This window comes from Lutra lutra, chromosome 4 (genome assembly GCF_902655055.1).
Source record: "Lutra lutra chromosome 4, mLutLut1.2, whole genome shotgun sequence".
In the NCBI taxonomy this organism is placed as follows: Eukaryota; Metazoa; Chordata; class Mammalia; order Carnivora; family Mustelidae; genus Lutra; species Lutra lutra.
In genome coordinates this window covers 190,671,748-190,691,495 of record NC_062281.1, presented here as the reverse complement: position 1 = coordinate 190,691,495, position 19,748 = coordinate 190,671,748, and the positions used below count along the sequence as shown (strand labels likewise).

Here is a 19,748-nt window from a genome sequence, read left to right as displayed (position 1 = left end):
ACGGTCACTCACTGTCACTCCTCTCTCTTGCCTCCCTCTCGCTTTGTCTTATTTCCTTGGTTAAACCATGCTCCTAGTTGTTTGGTTTCCTCTATAAAGATTTTATTCATTAATTCATCCATTTATTTATTTATAAGATTTATTTATTTATTTGAGAGAGAGACTGCAGGTGCATACATAGGCAGAAGGAGGGGCGGAGGGAGAGAGAGAATCCCAAGTAGATTCCTTGTTGAGTGCAGAGCCCAATGCAGGGCTCCACCTCACGACCTTGAGACCATGACCTGAGCTGAAATCAAGAGTCAGATGCTTAACTGACTGAGGAACCCAAGTGCCTGTAAAGATATTATTTTTAATCAAACTCTGCACCCAATGTGGGGCTTGAACTCACAACCCTGAGATCAAGAGTTCCATGCTCTACTGACTGAGCCAGCCAGGTGCCCCAGTCTGTGCTTCTGGTTTCAGATCCCATTTCCTGGCTTCTTGCTGTCTCATGCCATGGAACAAGACTAGAGAAAAATCCAGAACCATGCTGTTTGTCTCATTTCAGATTTGTGGTCATGCACTCTCACAGGGAGTTAGAGCGTTTTTCCGGTTTACTCTCCCCCTCCCAGGTCTGCCCTCCTTCGGTGGGCAGCACCTTGTTCTCCGTGCAGCTCTGGGCTCAGGGCCTGCCTTCCTGTTTCATGGAGAAAACAGACACAGTTGAACGAGAATCTCCGTAAGATCCCCATCGTCGCATCCTCCTACCTGCCTGTATGAGGGGCCAGTTCTTGTTAAGCTTGAACTGTCCCCCCCCCCTTACTGAATTCTGTCCCCAGATCCCACCTCCTCTGTCCTACTCAGAGCCATTGCCCCAGCACTTCCCATCTTTCCTGCTTCGTCAGGTTTTCTACCTCAAGTGGAAAACTTTTATTTTTTTTTAGCAGTCATTATACATGCTGTTCCTTCTCCCATCATGGGAATACATAAAAAGGAACTCTTCCGATCTCATTTCCCCTGCCAGCTTCCACCCCACTGGCTCTGCATCACAACAGAACTTCCGGAGCGACTTGACTAGCCTCTGTCTCCTTCGTCTGTCCTTGCACCCACTGCTGATTCGAATCCAGCCGAGTGAGGCCTCCTGCGGTCTGCTCTGAGTCATCGTCTCAGCCTCAATGGATGGGGCTTTGGTCCTCTTCTTCTTTTTTTTTTTTTTTTTTAAAGATTTTATTTATTTATTTGACAGAGAGATCACAAGTAGGCAGAGAGGCAGGCCGAGAGAGAGGAAGGGAAGCAGGCTCCCCGCTGTGCAGAGAGCCTGATGCGGGGCTCAATCCCAGGACCCTGGGATCATGACCTGAGCCAGAGGCAGCGGCTTAACCCACTGAGCCACCCAGGCGCCCCTGGTCCTCTTCTTGAAACACTTTCTTCTCTTGGCTTCCAGAGCTCTGCATTCTCATGGCTTTCATCCTGTCTCTGTTTCTTCTTGCTGCTTGTTATGGTTCTGTTTCATTTCTTTCTTTCTTTTTTTTTTTTTTTTTAAAGATTTTATTTATTTATTTGACAGAGAGAGATCACAAGTAGACGGAGAGGAAGGCAGAGAGAGAGAGAGAGAGAGGGAAGCAGGCTTCTCGCTGAGCAGAGAGCCCGATGTGGGACTCGATCCCAGGACCCTGAGATCATGACCCGAGCCGAAGGCAGCGGCTTAACCCACTGAGCCACCCAGGCGCCCCGGTTCTGTTTCATTTCTCTGACGTGTAAGTGTCAGGGGTCTAGGGCTCAGTATTTCACGCTGTTGCCCCCTCCATCTGTGTTAATTACCTTACTGATTTTATCTGGTTTCCCAGCTTTAATTACTGTCTCTATGCTGCTGGTTCCAAGGTTGATTTCTCCAGCCCAGAACTGTTCCCTGAGTCTCAGACTCCTACATCGTCTGAGAAGCATCTCACAGTTACCACGTCCGAAATTGAGCGTCTGGTATTTTCTCTCATCTGATCTTCTAGAATCCCATCTCAATAAATGGCACCTCATTTCTTTCTAGTTGCTTAAGCCTACAACAGTACCTCTTCTTTTGATCTCATCTTCTAGATCAGGGGTCAGTAAATGTTCTGTAAAGGGCCGGGTAGTAAATATTTCCGGTTTTACAGGCCGTACAGTCCCCGTCAACAACTATTTGTTTCAGCCCCCGTAGCACAAAAGCAGCCGTAGACAATATATAATGAGCATGGCTGTGTTTCAATAAAACTTTATTTGCAAAAACAGATAGAGGGCCAAATGCGGGGCCCAGGGCACCACCACAGCTCACCTGGATTATTGAAATGGCCTCCTGACTACTGTCTCCGTGTCTGTCCTCACTTCACTTCAGTCTCTTAGGGTAGCACCAGACTGGGTCCCCCTGAAGCGCAAGTACAACGTTGTGTTCCAGCAGGGTTATTTGTCACAGCGAGCTCATGATGTTGCCATCACAAACTGCCGGAAGACTTGGACAGCTCCAGATGGTTAGTTCCGGGCAGCACACCTCTGTGCTGTGAAGTCCTCGTGTTTCTCACGTAATCACCATTATTCATAATCACAGTGAGGTAGATATTCTTAGCTGTGTGCCTGGCGGGTTGGATAAACAGATTTTCACGAATTTATTAAAGAAACAGTTTAAAAGAAACCAAAAACAGGCACCTCATAAGGTAGGCCACATCTGTCTTTTGTTGGCTCCCTCGATTGGCTGCCTGCCTCATCAAGAATAAAAGTCACGGTCCTCACCCTGACCCGGGGCTCTGTGTGACATGGCCATGTTTTGTCTCTGACCTCCTTTCCCATTGCGAGCCTCCTCCTTGTTGCCTTGGCTCCAGCCATACTGGCTTCCTTGCTCTTTCTGGAACATTCCAGCCATGAGCCCTATTGGAACCTGCCTTTTTGCTATCTCTGCCTGGAAGGCCCAGACCCTAAAAATCCACGTGGCTTTTTTGTTCAACTCTTCAGATGTTTATGCAAGGGGCACCTTCTTTGGCCACGGTCTGTGAAGGTGCCACCTCTGCCTGACATGGATGCTACTACTTTGAGCTCTGTTCCCAGCTGATGCAGGACCTACACGACTTGTAGATCCCTTTTTCTCCCCTTGCCCTTAAGATGTGTGAGCCACAGGGCAGGGACTTGGATCCATTTTACCGACTGCTGTATCCCCGTGCCTTTAACAGTGCCGGGCATGTTAAATCTGTGCATCTAGTGAATTAGTAAGTGACTCACAAGAGAAAATGCCAAAACAACATAAACATACATAACTTAAAAGAAAATCTCAAGAAGACTTGATAGCTTTCCATTAAAAAAAAAATGCAAAGTGGGGTGCCTGGATGGCTCAGTGGATTAAGCCTCTGCCTTCGGCTCAGGTCATGATCTCAGGGTCCTGGGATCGAGCCCCGCCTTGGGCTCTCTGCTCATCGGGGAGCCTGGTCCCCCTCCTCTGCGCCTGCCTCTCTGGCTACTTATGATCTCTCTCTCTTTGTCAAATAAATAAATAAAATCTTTTAAAGGCCACCTGGGTGGCTTGGTCATTGAGCATCTGTCTTCAGCTCAGGTCATGATCCTGGGGTCCTGGGATCGAGCCCTGTATCGGGCTCCCTGCTCTGCAGGAAGCCTGCTTCTCCCTCTCCCACTCCCCCTGCCTGTGTTCCCTCTCTTGCTGTCTCTCTCTGTCAAATGAACAAATAAAATCTTAAAAAAAAAAAAAAAAATGCAAGGCGTTGCCATGAAGATGAAGGCTAGTGCTTGTTTTCTGTGGTCCTTGCTGGTAGATGGAGGGCCAGTGGGTAGATTTATTGTCCGCTGAATATGGAGGAGAGACTTCTGTTCCAGAATCAAGAAGTGCTTTTGGCAGACGCAAATCCTGGGTAGACTGCCACCACGTTGAGGAGTTCCTGGCCCAGGAGTGACGTGGCGGCCCCCGCCTTAGTTAAGCTGCTTGCCGCTCCGGGTAACTGGAGCAAGGGTTAGGGAGCAGCGGCGTGTTCTTCTAGTGGCTTCTCCCATCGGGCGGCCCCAGCTTCTTGCAATAGCGTCTTTCCGAGGGCCGCCGTAGCAAAGTATAGCAGACCCGGGGCCGGGAGCAAGATGTGCACTCTCTCACAGTTCCGGAGGGTCGACGTCCAAAGTCAAGGTGTAGGCAGGGCTGCGCTTCTTCAGAAGGCTCCAGTGAAAACTCCTTGCCTCGTTCTGTTGGTTGCTGGCTGTTCTTGGTGTTTTTTGGCTTGTGGCCACACCACTCCAATGTCCTTTGTCTTTTTATGGCCTTCCCTCTGTGTGTGTCTGTGCTCAAGTTTCCCTCTTCTTGCTAGGACACCAGTTATTGGACTAGGCACCGCTCTAAGCCAGCATGACCCCATCTTAACTTCATGACGTCGGCAAAGACCCTGCTTCCCAGTGGAAATATCATCCCCCCCGCCCCCATCACCATCCCTTCCTCCCCTTAAAACGTAAGGTCAGAACAGGGACCTCGTCAGTGCTGTTCATTCCCTTAACCCCGGAACCATCCCTAGAACCACGCCCCAGAACCATGCTGATAGGTAGTAGGTACTACTAGTTAATGCCACTAGTTAAACGACTGAATGAGTGAAAAAATATTTTGTGTTGGGAATGTCAGATGTAAAATAAAACTCCAGTTCTATTGATTGATTGATTGATTTTACTTTTAACTAATCTCTGTACCCAATGTGAGGCTCGAACTGACAACCCGGAGATCAAGAGTGGCATGCTCCATGGACGGAGCCAACGTGGCACCCCTCGAGTTCTAGAGAACATTTACTATAACATTACTCTTTCACCATAACCAGCTCTAGCTGTCTCTTTGCTTCTCCTGGCACCCTGAGCAAAATTTTAAAAATCCCTAAGCCTATTTTTTACTAAAATTTTACCAAGAAGTTTTTATAGAACATTCTGGACATACATGATCGATAACTTCCACGAGACTTAGCACCACCTGTGAACCCCCGATAGGATCTCTGGCTCTCTACACCTCTTTTCCATACCAGCAGGCCATCGCTGTTCTGAATTTTGCATTTATTATCCTCAGATATTTCCTAATTTTTTTGTGTGCACTGTTAATATGATATTGCATTTGCCTGCCTGAAAACGTTGTAAGTATGAGTAATTTCCTCCAGCTGATTGCCTCTTTTTTTACAGTCGTCATTGATTACGTTGCTTTTACACGTCAGTTCGGCCTGTGTTTATTTAGGGCCTGTGGCGGGCTGGGCCCAGTGCTAGGTCATGGAAATGCCCAAAGACGAGCGAGTGAGGCTCAGTTTCTTTCTTGGAAGAGCTTACCATCCAGTACCGGAGAAGGTGTTCTTTCATTTTCTTTTAAGAATCTCTGCTCATTCAATTCCCAGGAGGACAAACTGGTTTTTAGTTCCTTCCCCCGCCGCCCCCCCCCAACCTTAGATTGGTTCATGATTGCCCAGCCTTCAGAAATTCTTAACCCCCTTGGACGATTTTTATTTTACAGTCTTCTTTTGAAATTATACTTCTCTTCCTTCTGTTCCCTTTGACGTCCACCCCTCTGACATCGTGCGTATAGCCTTCCTGGATGTCCTGACCTCTCCAAAGATGTGGCCACTCTTGCACAAGAGTTCCTCAGTGAATCCTTTATCAGCTGGTTTTATCTTAACAGAGTTCTTAGGTCTAGTGGAGCAAGTTCCTTGGATGCCTTTTTTACCCTCTGGAGCTGCAGTTCCCTTTTTTTTTTTTTTTTTTTAAAGATTTTTATTTATTTATTTAAGGGAGAGAGAGCAGGAGCACACAAGCAGGGGGAGTGGCAGACGGAGAGGGAGAAGCAGGCTTCCCGCTGAGCAGGGAGCCCGATGGAGGGCTCGATCCCAGGACCCTGGGATCGTGACCTGAGCTGAAGGCAGATGCTTAACTGTCTGAGCTACTCAGGTGCCCTTGAGCTGGACTTCTTAAGACTGTTGTCTTTTTTTTTTTTTTAATTAATATATAATTGTTTGTTTCAGGGGTACAGGTCTATGAATCATCAGTCTTACACAATTCATAGCACTCAGCATAGCACATATCCTCAGCAGTGTCTATCACCAGCCCTCCCATCCCATCCCTCCCACCTTCCACCCCTCCAGCAAACCTCAGTTTGTTCCCTGAGATTAAAAGTCTCTTACGGGGGTGCCTGGGTGGCTCAGTGGGTTGAGCCGCTGCCTTCGGCTCAGGTCATGATCCCAGGTCCTGGGTTCGAGCCCCGCATCGGGCTTTCTGCTCGGCGGGGAGCCTGCTTCCTCCTCTCTCTCTGCCTGCCTCTCTGCCTACTTGTGATTTCTCTCTGTCAAATAAATAAATAAAATCTTTAAAAAAAATAAAAATAAAAAAAAAAATAAAAGTCTCTTACGGTTTGTCTCCCTTCCTGGTCTTTTCATGAGCTCTTCTGGCAAACCGATGAAGCCTTGGGTCGGCATCTCAAAGTATATTTTTAAATGCAGATAATAAGACACAAGATTACAGAGGAAACTAGTTATATAGAAATATAGTGATCACAATATTTTTAAAGATTGTGACATAGGAATTTATGTGCTTCTGTGTTAAATGCTTTAAATAAAAGATCTAGCAGCTAATCAAACAGCTACTATAATTTTGACCCCCCTGAATTCTGTTTCCATCTGCTATGACGAGCCTCTCCTCTGGGAGCAGAAGTGAACGGCGGGGCCTGTTTGGAATGAGACAGAAGCCAAATGATATGTTTGGCCTCTGGGCTAGTTCCAGGGTTTGGATTAGAAACACAGAAGCCGGGGCACCTGGGTGGCTCAGTGGTTAAGCCGCTGCCTTCAGCTCAGGTCATGATCTCAGGGTCCTGGGATCGAGTCCCACATCGGGCTCTCTGCTCTGCAGGGAGCCTGCTTCCTCCTCTCTCTCTCTCTCTCTCTGCCTGCCTCTCCGCCCACCTGTGATCTCTCTCTGTCAAATAAATTAAAAAAAAAAAAAAAACAAAAAACACAGAAGCCATTTCCTCCGTCTCCCTGCTAGTCTTTAATATACTTAATAATAATTTAACCTAAATTCTTGTGTTTGAAAATGGTCTTTGTCCTGCTTCCATTTATGCATTTGGACACTTGTTTAATGCCTTCTGTGTGCTAAGCACTGGGTTAGGAGCCAGGACTGCCCGCCAAGATGGGGCCGTTTCAGAGGGCCCCTCGTCCGGCAGGAGGGGACGTCCTCAGGGAGGCTCGCGCACCACCCCTGACACTGCACGCCTGCAGTCGTCTCTGTCTGCCCCAAACTCCGGCCTGTGGTGGTCAACTCCTTGGGAGAATTTTCCCCCAAGGATTTATCTGATTGAAAATTCTGCCTTAAAAGCAACAACACCAACACAGGATTATTACTTCTGAAAGTAGGGAACTTCCTTCCATATCCCATTACAATTGTTATTCTAAGCCCCCCAGATTGGTTCGACGTGCTAATTATGATCTGTTTTACATTTCGTTTTTTTATCAGTTGTTATCAGTGATCTACTGAATGCTGTAAATTCGTGTAGCCTTCCTTTACTACCTGTTTATTTAAATCCTCTCATGTGTCTGTTTGGTTCTGTGCTAGGTCACATCGCTTATGGTCTAGTGAGAGAAGACAGACGATTTTTAAGAACTATAAAATCTGTCAGGTGGTGAGAATTATTGTGGAGAATCTAGAGAGTTATGTTGCCAAGGGAGGAAGGCGTTGCTATTTTCAGTTAGAGAGTCGATGGTAGGCCTCATTAAGAAGATGACATTTCGAAAGAAGCCTGAATGAAGCTGGGGAGCAGACCAAGTGGTTATCTATTAGGCGTTCTTTCCTGACAGAAGGAAAAACAAATGCAAAGGTCCTGGGGCAGAAATGGGCTTGGTGGTGATTGATGTAAGGCTTGGGATGGCACAGTCATCTTCAGTTCCCCTCAACTTCCTCCTCCAGTTCTGATACAGAACATATTATTAAATAACAGTACATTGGTAGAAATTCCAACAAAATCACACTTTTATAGTTAATTGTCTTTGGCTAAGAATGCTGTTAGCAATGATAGAACCTTCCATCCTATCCTTGATTGCCGATCTGGTATTTAAATCATTTTTTTCCCCTCCTTCTTCAGAAAGAAGCACTATTGTTCCTGCTCAGTCTACAGCTTGGGAGAGAGCAGGGAAGAGGGCTTGAGGGTGAGTCAGAAGCAAACTGGAGGCAGAGGCTCAGGCAGAAGTTCAAGGCCAGTGGGCTGCAGTGAGACCCCTGCAGACTGCCCAGCTCAGGAGGCTCCTGGTGGTGGTTGAAATCCTTTTCGTTTTCGTTGTAACAGGTGTATCCTTTACTGGCATGGATAGCTCATCTCACTGGAGCGGCTTTTTGGTCACCCAAGGGAGGATATTTTAGATGTATTTTGGCCACCAAGGGGGGCAGAATGTTCTCTACATTGGGCTGGCTTTGTTATTATAATGGGCTGCGTTATGTAGCATCATTCCTAGGGTCCTGATCCTTACTTTGTGAGTCTGGAAAAAGTGCTAACAGCTTGTCAGTGAGAGATATGTAGCGCTGGGAAACAACTTCCTGTTTCAGCCTGGGATCGGTCCCTCTCTTCTCCTTCTCTGTCCCCATTTAGGCTAACCTGGTCCTTGAACTTCTGTTGCATTGGACTCCAAACTACCCATTAGCACTCCGCCCACACGGTGGGACACGAACATTGTGGCACTCCTGCTCTCCCTGCTGAAGTCAGGCTTGCAAGTCTGGGGAGGGCACAGAGGTCAGTCGTGTTGGAGAGATCAGACACGTCACCTGCTCAGAAGTCTTGTCTCCGTGTTTGCAACTGCAGTGTAGTCTGGGAGCTTTCTGGCTCCTCTGTGATCAAGCCCCCCTTCATTTAACTCCACATTCTGTTTTCAGAGCATTTCTGCTCCTATTCTCATCGCCATCACAATGGAGACACGGAGAACCCTTAGGAATTGTGCTGCACAAGCCATTCTTAGTTTCGTGTGCATTTAGCTTGTTTTCCTGACTAGATGGAGCTGTCTTCTATTTTCCCTTCTCTCTGTTGAGCTCATAGTAGGTATGTGTCCAGGAAGTCATTCTCTGGTTTTGATTTGGGAATATGCTGGCACTTTTTCTCACCATCTGTCTCCATTCCCCCAAATGGAGTCTGAGGGAGTGCGTTTAAGAAAAATTAATGTTTTGACATACACCCTTCTAAGACTGAACCATGAAAAAAATAGAAAATCTGAATAGACTGATTACTAGTAAAGAGATTGAATAATTAGGGGGCGCCTGGGTGGCTCAGTGGGTTGAGCCGCTGCCTTTGGCTCAGGTCATGATCTCAGGGTCCTGGGATCGAGTCCCACATCGGGCTCTCTGCTCAGCGGGAAGCCTGCTTCCCTCGCTCTCTCTCTCTCTCTCTCTGCCTTCCTCTCCATCTACTTGTGATCTCTCTCTGTCAAATAAATAAAATCTTAAAAAAAAAAAAAAAAAAGAGAGATTGAATAATTAATCAAAAATCTCCAACAAACAGAGGTCCAGAACCAGACAGCTTCACTGGTGAATTCAAAGAATTAATACTGATCAATCTCAAAGTCTCCCCCCCACCACAAAAAAAAAGAGGGGTGCCTGGGTGGCTCAGTCGGTTAAGCCACTGCCTTCAGCTCAGGTCATGATCCCAGGGTGCTGGGATCGAGTCCTGCATCAGGCTCCTTGCTTGGTGAGGAGCCTGCTTCTCTCTCTGCCTCTGCCTGCCACTTTGCCTGCTTGTGCGTGCTCGCTCGCTCTCTGTCTCTCTGACAAATAAAGAAATAAATAAAATCTTTAATTAAAAAAAAAATGGAGGAGAGAACATTTCCAAACTCCATTTTATGAAGCCAGCCACTACCCTGGTGCCAAAATCAGAAAAGGACACCACAGGAAAAGAAAATTGTAGACCACGCACCTGGGTGGCTCAGTTGGTTAAGCCACTGCTGCCTTCGGTTCAGGTCATGATCCTGGAGTCCCGGGACCGAGTCCCACATCAGACTCCCAGCTCCGCAGGGAGTCTGCTTCTCCCTCTGACTTTCTCTCCTCTCGTGCTCTCTCTCAGTCTCTCTCCCTCTCAAATAAATAAAATCTTTAATAAAAGAAAAGAAAATTATAGACCAGTATCCCTAATTATAGACCAAATCCTTGACAAAATATTAGCTGACCCAAATCAACGGTACATTAAAGGAACATCCGTACACTGTCATCACGTGGGATTTATTTCAGGGAGTCAGGGAAGGTTCATTGTGGGCACACCAGTCAGGGTGATGGCCACACCAGTCAGGGTGATGGCCACATTAGCAAAACGAAGGATAAAAATCATGAGCTTTTAGAATAAGTGCTCAATGTCCATGTATGAGAAAAACTGCCAACGGAAGTGGGTAGAGGAAATGGACCTCAGTATAATGAAGGCCGAGTTCAGTAAGTCCACAGCTAATGTTCTGCCCGCTGGTGAAAAGCCAAAAGCTTCTTCTCCAAGATTATGAACAAAAGAAAGTCCCCACTGTTGCTGTTTTTATTCAGTATAGTTTTGGAAGTCTGTCCTATAAGAGCAATTAGGCACCAAAAAAAAAAATCCAAATTGGAAAGAAAGAAGTAGAACTGTCACTATTTTCAGATTTGAAGAGGACTTGATACTGTATGTATAAAACCCTAATGACTCCACTAAAATACTGTTAAAACTGATAAATGAGGGCGCCTGGGTGGCTCAGTGGGTTAAGCCGCTGCCTTCGGCTCAGGTCATGATCTCAGGGTCCTGGGATCGAGTCCCACATCGGGCTCTCTGCTCAGCGGGGATCCTGCTTCCCTCTCTCTCTCTGCCTGCCTCTCTGTCTGCTTGTGATCTCTCTCTGTCAAATAAATAAATAAAATCTTAAAAAAAAAACTGATGGGGCGCCTGGGTGGCTCAGTGGGTTAAAGCCGCTGCCTTCGGCTCGGGTCATGTTCCCAGGGTCCTGGGATCGAGCCCCACGTCGGGCTCTCTGCTCACCAGGGAGCCTGCTTCCTCCTCTCTCTCTCTGCCTGCCTCTCTGCCTACTTGTGATCTCTGTCTGTAAAATGAATAAATAAAATCTTTAAAAAAAAAAAACTGATAAATGAATTCAGGAAGGTTGTAGGATATAAAATTAATATACAAAAATTTCTTGATTTGGGGGTGTCTAGGTGGCTTAGGGGGTTAAGCCTCTGCTTTTGGCTCAGGCCATGATCTCAGGGTCCTGGGATTGAGCTCTGCTCGGCAGGGATCCTGCTTGCCGCCCCCGCCCCCCCCCCCCCCGCCGCCTGCCTCTCTGCTTACTTGTGATCTCTTTTTCTATCAAATAAATAAATTCTTTTAAAAAATTCTTGTTTTGGGTTTTTTTTTTTTTTTTGAGATTTTACTTATTTGTTTTTGAGAAAGAGCACACAAGCAGCGGGGAGGGGCAAAAGGAGAGGGAGGAGTACCCCTGCCAAGCGGGGAGCCCAAGATGGGGCTCGATCCCAGGACCCCGGGATCGTGACCTGAGCTGAAGGCAGATGCTTAACGGAGTGAGCCACCCAGGCGCTCCAACAAAAATCTCTTGTGTTTCTATACAGTTATAACAAACTGTGGGAAAAAGGAATAAAATAATCCCATTTACAGTTGTATCAAAAAGAAGAAAATACCGAGGAATAAATTTAACCAAGGAGGTGGGAGATACGTACGCGGAAAACTACAAGATATTGATGACAGAATTTAAAGAAGACATAAATAAATGGGACGATCTGTGGTCATGGATTAGAAGAATCAGTACTGATAAAATGTCCATACTAAGCTAAAGCAATCTAGATTCAGCGCAGTCCCTGTGAAAATTTCAATGTCATTTTTCACAGGACAAAGAATCCTATAATTTGTAGGGAACCACAGAAGGCCAGAACAATCCTGAGGAGGAAGAACAAAGCTGGAGGTATCACATTACCTGGTTTCAAACTCTTATAAAACCATAGTTGTCAAAGTCATATGGCCTAGTATAAGGACATTCACATAGATCAGTGGAACAGAACAGAGAGCCCAGAAATAGACCTGTCTGTATACGGTCAGTTAATTTACAGTAAAGGAGCCAAGAACGTACAACGGGGAAAGGACAGTCTCTTCAGTAAACCATGCTGGGAAAACCGGACACCCACGTGTGAAAGAATGAGACTCGACTATCTTACACCATACATGAAAACGCAAAATGGATAAAGACTTGACTGTAAGACGAGAAACCATGAAACTCCAAGCAGGATACATAGGCGGTAAGTTCGTCGATGTCAGTCCTGGCGATGGTTTTTTGGCTTTGACTCCAAAAGCAAGGAACAAAGGCAAAAATGAACACGTGGGACCACATCAAAGTAAAAAAGCCTCTGCAGAGCAAAGGAAATCATTAACATAATGAAAAGGCAACCTAGAGAATAAGAGAAAATATTTGTGAATCATGTATCTCATAAGCAGTTAATATTTAAAATATATGAAGAACTAGACCTAACTGTGAGACCTGAAACCATAAAAATCTTTGGGGTTTGGGACGCCTGGGTGGCTCAGTTGTTAAGTGGCTGCCTTTAGCTCAATTCATGATCCCAGGGTTCTGGGATCGAGCCCTGAATCGGGCTCCCTGCTCAGCAGGAAGCCTGCTTCTCCTCCTTCTCCCACTCCCTCTGCTGTGTTCCCTCTCTCGCTGTGTCTCTCTCTGTCAAATAAATAAAATCTTTTTTAAAAAAAATCTTTGGGGTACTTCTGTTAACTAAAGATGAGTCTCCTTTGGTCTCTGACAGTTTGTTAGTCTTTCCGTGGTTTTCATTATCTTGACAGCTTTGAAGAGCTTTGTAGAATTTTCTCTTAATTTGGCTTTGTCTGATGTTTTTCTCATGATTAGACTGGGGTTTGGGGTTTTGAGGGAAGAAAATCACACATGCCAAGGGCCCTCTCATCACTTCGTCTCTGCGTGCACACTGTCTATACCGCACCCCTGCTGGTGGTCACCTTCACCACCTGGTTAAGCTGGTGATTTTGGGGTCTCTCCACTGTGAAGTTAATGACTTTTTTTCCCCTTCCAGACTCAGTTCTTCGAAATCGAGTTCCTAAATCCAGCCCTCCCTACCCAGGCAGTGAGAATTAAGCTTTACCTTTTGGAATGGGGAATGGCTACATGGAGATATGTTTAGGTGGAATTCTTCTGTAAGGGACATTTGTCTCTTCTCCTTACAGCAGTAAGAACTCATGTATGTTTATTTTGTATTTTGAGTTTTAATTCAAATTGCTGTATTTCTTTTTGCAGTATTATTTTACACAAATCATTCTAGCGTTGGCCATTGGGAGCTCTTTTGGGTTGACTCCTCTGTTTGACATGCTTATCTTTTCATTCTTTTGAGTATTGTCTCTTCGGTGCTGTAAGATGCTACAGGCTCAACCTGTTTTGTCTTGCACTGGCCCTCCACTCAACCAGTTCTCTAAGGAGCTGTCAAGGTCTTTTGATTCTTTGCATGATTCACCCTTTTGATATGAAGGAAGCGAAACTATCTCTTAAATAAGAAGATTAGGGGCGTCTGGGTAGCTCAGTGGGTTAAAGCCTCTGCTTTCGGCTCAGGTCATGATCCCAGGGTCCTCTGATCGAGCCCCACATCGGGCTCTCTGCTCCACGGAGAGCCTGCTTCCTCCTCTCTCTCCCTGCCTACCTCTCTTGCCTACTTGTGACCTCTGTCTGTAAAATAAATGAACAAAATCTTTTAAAAAAAAAATAAATAAGAAGATTAAATCATTTTTCTAATTTGTGTCATTGGTTTTCTTCTCTTAATATTTTAGGTACCACTGTATTTCTTTGCAGGTTTGAAATGCTCTTCTATTTGTGTTAATTCACAAGAACAAAATGTTTTCACTAGGAAGTGAGCTGCTGACTGAATGTATCCGTCGGCTTTATGGAGTAGGATATGCTCATTAGAAGCACTTCTGAGGGCTCATGTTTGGTATTGGCCAGATAAACTACGAGCGTACTTTGTGTTTTCTGGGAATGTTAGTTAACCCTTCAGCTTAGTTCATTGTCAAGATCTGTGTAAATTAGCCTTAGAATTTTAATTAGTAGTAGAACGATGGTTCTTTTTATAACACTAATATCTTTTTAAGGTTTGCTTTTATAATTGTAGAATACATGAAACATATAGCTTTGGTGTAAAATAGCTGTGATCACAGAAGTGTTCCACAGTTTGGGATGGCGGAAATAGCAGCATTTTCTTTGGAGTCAAGAGACGTGTATTTTAATCTTGCCTCTGTTTTTAACTTGCTAATAAGGGAAATTCTTAGACTTCATAGATCTCAGTATTCTCATCTGTAAAGGAGAAGAGGTTTGGCCAAGACCTTTAAAGTCACCCCCCCACCACACACACACCTTCTTAATAGCTTTATTGGAGTTTTAAGGTTCCATTTGGCAATTCTGTTTCTTTTTATACTAGAATTTAGCAAGCCACTCTGTGTGTGTGTGTGTGTGTGTGTGTGTGTGTGTGTGTGTGTGTAAAATACTGGACTAGATCTAGTGTTACAGCATTCGGGAAAATACTGTGGTACTGGGAGGAAAATCTTAGAGACTTAAAACCCTCCTTATTATTTCCTTTAAAATTATGGCCTTCCCACACAGAATGTATAATTTTCCTTTAACAAGCTCTTATTAGTGATAAAAGTTTGGACAGCGGCCATCTTGAAAGTTAGTGGTTCATCTTCTATTAAGCAGACATGGCTTTCTCCATTCTTTGTTATATACACCCTCACTTTTTGAAGACTTGTTTTTATTTTATTTTCTCTTTTTTAGATTTTATTTATTTATTTATTTGACAGAGAGAAACAGCAAGAGAGGGAACACAAGCAGAGGGAGTGGAAGAGGGAGAAGCAGGGCTCTGCCGAGCAGGGAGCCCAACACAGGGCTCGATCCTAGAACCCTGGGATCATGATCCGAGCCAAAGGCAGACGCTTAACGACTGAGCCACCCAGGCACCCCGAAGACTCATTTTTAAATTGATAATGCACATGGGACGCCTGGGTGGCTCAGTTGGTTGAGCAGCTGCCTTCCGCTCGGGTCATGATCCCGGCGTCCTGGGATCGAGTCCCACGTTGGGCTCCTTGCTCGGCGGGGAGCCTGCTTCTCCCTCTGCCTCTGCCTGCCATTCTGTCTGCCTGTGCTCGCTCTCTCTCTCCCTCTCTCTCTGACAAATAAACGAATAAAATCTAAAAAAAATAAAAATAAAAATAAATTGATAATGCACAGAATTTCTCATCTTGTAAAGGAGGATTAGAGGAGATTATGTCTGTTTTAATTCTTTAATACCTGCCTTTATGGAGATGAAGTGGGGGAAAATCTCTGTTCCTTGAAACTTGGCTTCCTGACAACAGTTTCCCAAGTTAGGAGCTGGAGAGAGGGCGCACTTTGGAAACAAAGTGATGTTTTGTGCTGTTGCTTTGATTAGGTTTTAGCCACAATATTTAGTTTATATTGATTCTAAATAAACTCAAAGACACCATCCATTTTTTTAAGTTTAAGAAAGCAAAGGGGTCACTCCAGATTCTAGATGGGATTGAGGAAGGCTGTGATACATACTAAATTCCAGGGAGAATTGCCCCACTAAAGATCACATGGAGGGTTCAGGAAAAAAAGAATTCGGATGATATCCTTGATGTTTTATTAAAATATTACAAACACAGGGGCGCCTGGGTAGCTCAGTGGGTTAAAGCCTCTGCTTTCGGCTCAGGTCATGATCCCAGGGTCCTGGGATCCAGCCCCGCATTGGGCTCTCTGAGCGGCAGGGAGCCTGCTTCCTCCTCTCTCTCTGCCTGCCTCTCTGCCTGCCTCTCTGCCTGCCTCTCTGCCTACTTGTGATCTCTGTCTGCCAAATAAATAAATAATCTTTAAAAAAAATATTACAGACACAGTATTCTGTACTGTCTGGTGTACTCTGGGATTGTATTACTGTAGGATCATTGTACTTGTAGTGTAGTTTAGTATGCTGTGTTACAAATATAGGTTTTTTTAAACAACTTACTCTATTTAATTTTAAAACTGGTTTTATAAGGTAGAAGTTTTAAAGTTGCTTAATTGCTATTCCATAAAAATTGTTGGACTTTATTATTACTGATTAATTTTATTTACAGCTGGGTGGGACTCAGTCGGTTAAGCATCCAACCCTTGGTTTCAGGTCAGGTTATGAGCTCAGGGTTGTGAGATGGAGTCCCACGTTGGGTTCAGTGTAGAGTCAACTTGAGCTTCTCTCTCTCTTTCTCCCTCTGCCCCCCATCCCCCGCTCACGCTCGCTCACTCATGTGCACACTCTCTCTCTGTAAAGAAATAAATTCTTTTAAAAAATTGTTAGACCTTTCATCGTGCTAGGTAAATAATATTCTCCTAAGGACCTTATTGAGGCTGTATTATTGATTCCTTCAGTAAATAGTTATTGAGAACGTACTTTGGGTTACATTCTTGAATTTGGGAATTGAAAGTTTTTCTGTCTTCTCTAGATTTATTTCTGAGTTTCTGCCACGTTAGGTCCTTTCTGTATTCTCCTTGAATCTATTTCAGAATAGAGGATTTAGTTTCTCTTTTCTTGCATGAGTCCTGCAGAGGCTTTAACAAACAGAAACGTGTTAAAACCCACTATCAGGAATGGATGAATGTTTTCTGATACTCTTCAATGAGCGACAGAAAAGGGCGGCAAGTCTACTTTCTTGTGATTCTGGGACTGTTCAAGTTTATCCGCTGGGTTCTTATTTTAGCTACAAATGGTAATTCAAGTTGCTGTTGTTGTGTTTTTTGTTTTTGTTTTTAATGTCTCAATTTTAAATTTAAATTCAGTTAATTAACATATAATGTGTTATTAGTATCAATCTCATTTTCTTTTCCGCAACGTAAGTATATATTTTTTAAAGTACTTACAAATGCCTGGGTAAAACATTGTTTTTTCATGGAAAGGTATTTGTGGAGTTGGGGTATTTTTTTAATTTTATGAGAAAAACATGGTTTCAAAGACATGGGTAAGAAATAATCTGCCCTATACTCGTGGCTGTTATTCTCTATACTGTAGGCCCTGCGAAGGCAAGGACAGTTTCAGTGTCAGGGCTTTTATTTTCCCCAGACCATCTGATGAGATGTTCAGTCAACAAATGAGTTGATCTGTATTTAAGGACATTGCTTAGATTGGCTCTGTTGGCATGTTTTCAACATTTTGTTGTAAAAATCTTAAGCCTAAACCAAAGGTGAAAGAATTTTTCAGTGAACACCTGTATATACACCAAAGATCCTACCATTAACATTTTGGTGTATTTACTGTGGCACACATCTATCTGCGTATTTCTACAGCCATTTATTAATTTACCTTATTTTTGGTGCATTTCAAGGATTTTTCTGGACCGTCACAGAAGCTAATTTGTATCAGGGGCCATGTTTGAATCGGTGAAAGAGAAAGTGATGAGGAGTCGGGTTCGGCTCTCAGACGTAGCTGTGTCACTGACCTCGTATGACATACATGGATAAACTGTGATTTCTTGCTAATGTTTTCGTGATTTTAATATTAAACATGAGCATGATCTCCCGATGGAGATTCCTTATCTGCTGACCGTCGTGATGGTAGGAGTGCTGATTGTGTTTGTTTACTGTCGCCATTACAGATGGCTCTAATGTTACTTTGCGGGAAACTTAACTTTTCATGTCTTTTCCGGCCAGGAGTAGCGCATCGAAGCCAGAGCAGTGAAGGAGTCAGTTCTCTCAGCAGCTCGCCCTCCAATAGCCTTGAAACCCAGTCTCAGTCTCTCTCACGTTCCCAGAGCATGGATATTGATGGCGTCTCTTGTGAAAAAAGGTAAAGTAAGCCATTTTCCAATAAGCTGTCAGGTTTACGGAAAGGGAGAGATTCAGTCACTTTGGTCTCTAGTCCGCTAGTCCCAAGTGCCAGCCCAGAGATTTATGCCAGTCCTTAGCAAATTAGTGCGAGATCTGTGAGGTTTATAGGTCTTCGTATTATTCAGAAATAGTCTTTATGGAAGTTTTTTTGGTTTTGGCATTGAAATGTCTTTTATGAAATAATGGTATAGGTGGTAAAAAAATTATTTTAAATTTTTTCTAATGTCCGTATTTTGTACACACTGTGTTGGTGGGCGTATGTCAGTCCCTAAAAATTTCTTCAAAGTTTTACTGACTAGTGAAATTTTTAAGTTTCGAAGGGTACAGACAGGTAAGCCACATACCTTAGGAACTCCATAAGGGTCAGGATGTCCAGGAATAGGGTCTGTCTGTGCTGTCCTAGTGCCATGAGTGGGTGACAGAGTGGCTGGGTACTGAGTCCTTTATTGCTCGGGAAGGCCAGAACCCCCCACCTCCCACCCCAGGACCCAGCTCCTCTGCCCTGAAGCAGCTCCCACAGTTCATGTCAGTGGACCGACAAATACTATTTTCTATGTGCATTATGAGGTAGAAAAGGTTAAGAAGCAGTGGCATAGGGCTTTGGCACTTGGTGGGCTTGGTTTGAGGAACCAGATCAGAGATCACCTTACATTAGGTAAGAATTCAGAAAGGACTGCATTCTCAGGAAAATGATTAAGTAGGAAAAAATCCAACCCCACAGAGTAAAAACAATTGTGTTCTTATTACCGTAGCTCTGAGTAGATAAATTGTTAAAAAGCCAAGTCATCTCTGCAGTTTCATGGCCAGTGGGTGACTTCACTGGGTTGAGCACCTGGATTTATGCTCTTGCTATAGTCTGAAAAGCCTCAAGATGAGAACTACTGTCATATACAGTGGAGCCAGGCCTATGCTGTCTGAAAGGCACCTAGCAGAAGCAAACATAAATCATCCATGTCTTCAGAGAATTTCCTTAGAAAAATTGCCAAGAAGTGTGAGCTCATGGTCAGAAATCACAGAATGCGCTAGATAAAAGCCAGCATGAGTAAGGGACCCAGAGCAGAAATACAGAAGTATTCATTCACTTGGAGATTTTGGGGGTTTGGAATTACTAGGTGTGGAATACAAAACACACATGTTTAAATAAATTACAAAGGGAACTGAAAACATGAATAAGGGGAAAGCAACCATAAAAACAACCAAGCACAGTTGAAAAAGAATCATGTCGAATCTCTAGAAATGAAAAGATCACTCAGATTGAAAACCTGATGCAAGAGTTAGACATAGCTAGATTAGACATAGCGAGAGAATTAACGTACTGACTGGTAGAGCTGAAGAAATTACCCAGAGTGTGCCACAAAGAGAAAATGATGAAACCTGTGCAGTGTATTTAGAGACATAATGGACACACAGCCAAGCTAGACCTCATGGAAATTCAGAAGGAGAGAGTAGGGAGACTTAGAACAAATCCCCACACCCCGCTTTATTCTATGCTTTTTTTCCTCTATTGGTTGGGAAGCCATTTTCAAAAAGATAAATGGCTACGAATTTTTCTAGAGTTGATAAATGATATGACTTCTCTGATTCAAAAAACCCAGAAACTCCCATGCTGATTAAACCAAGGGAAGTTCATATCTGGACATTCTGGAGTAAAATTTCCAAACATTGAAGACAAAAGAGCTTTAAAGCAGTCAGAGAGAGCAAAGAGTTTAGCTACCAAGGAATGATAGATGCCTGAACGACGGAGGTCACATGGAGGCATAATAGTATCCAAACGCTGAAAAGTAAATCAGCTGCCTGCTGGGACTTGTGTGCCCTCGTGCACCTGTCTTTCAGGTGCAAGGGTGAAATAAAGACATTTATCGATTAAAAATAAAAACAAGCGCACAGACAAAAACAACC

At 44.2% G+C, this 19,748-nt stretch overlaps 1 protein-coding gene across 3 annotated transcripts in view; it reads left to right on the top strand.

Annotated features, from left to right (window-relative positions):
* Positions 1-19,748, top strand: part of UBE4B (ubiquitination factor E4B) — a 128,036-nt gene that overhangs the window by 42,299 nt on the left and 65,989 nt on the right. For all 3 annotated transcript variants that reach the window (XM_047724476.1, XM_047724475.1, XM_047724478.1), the window contains exon 3: positions 17,673-17,808. In XM_047724476.1, the coding sequence (XP_047580432.1) occupies positions 17,673-17,808 (136 nt within the window). The remainder of the gene's footprint in view (positions 1-17,672; positions 17,809-19,748) is intronic.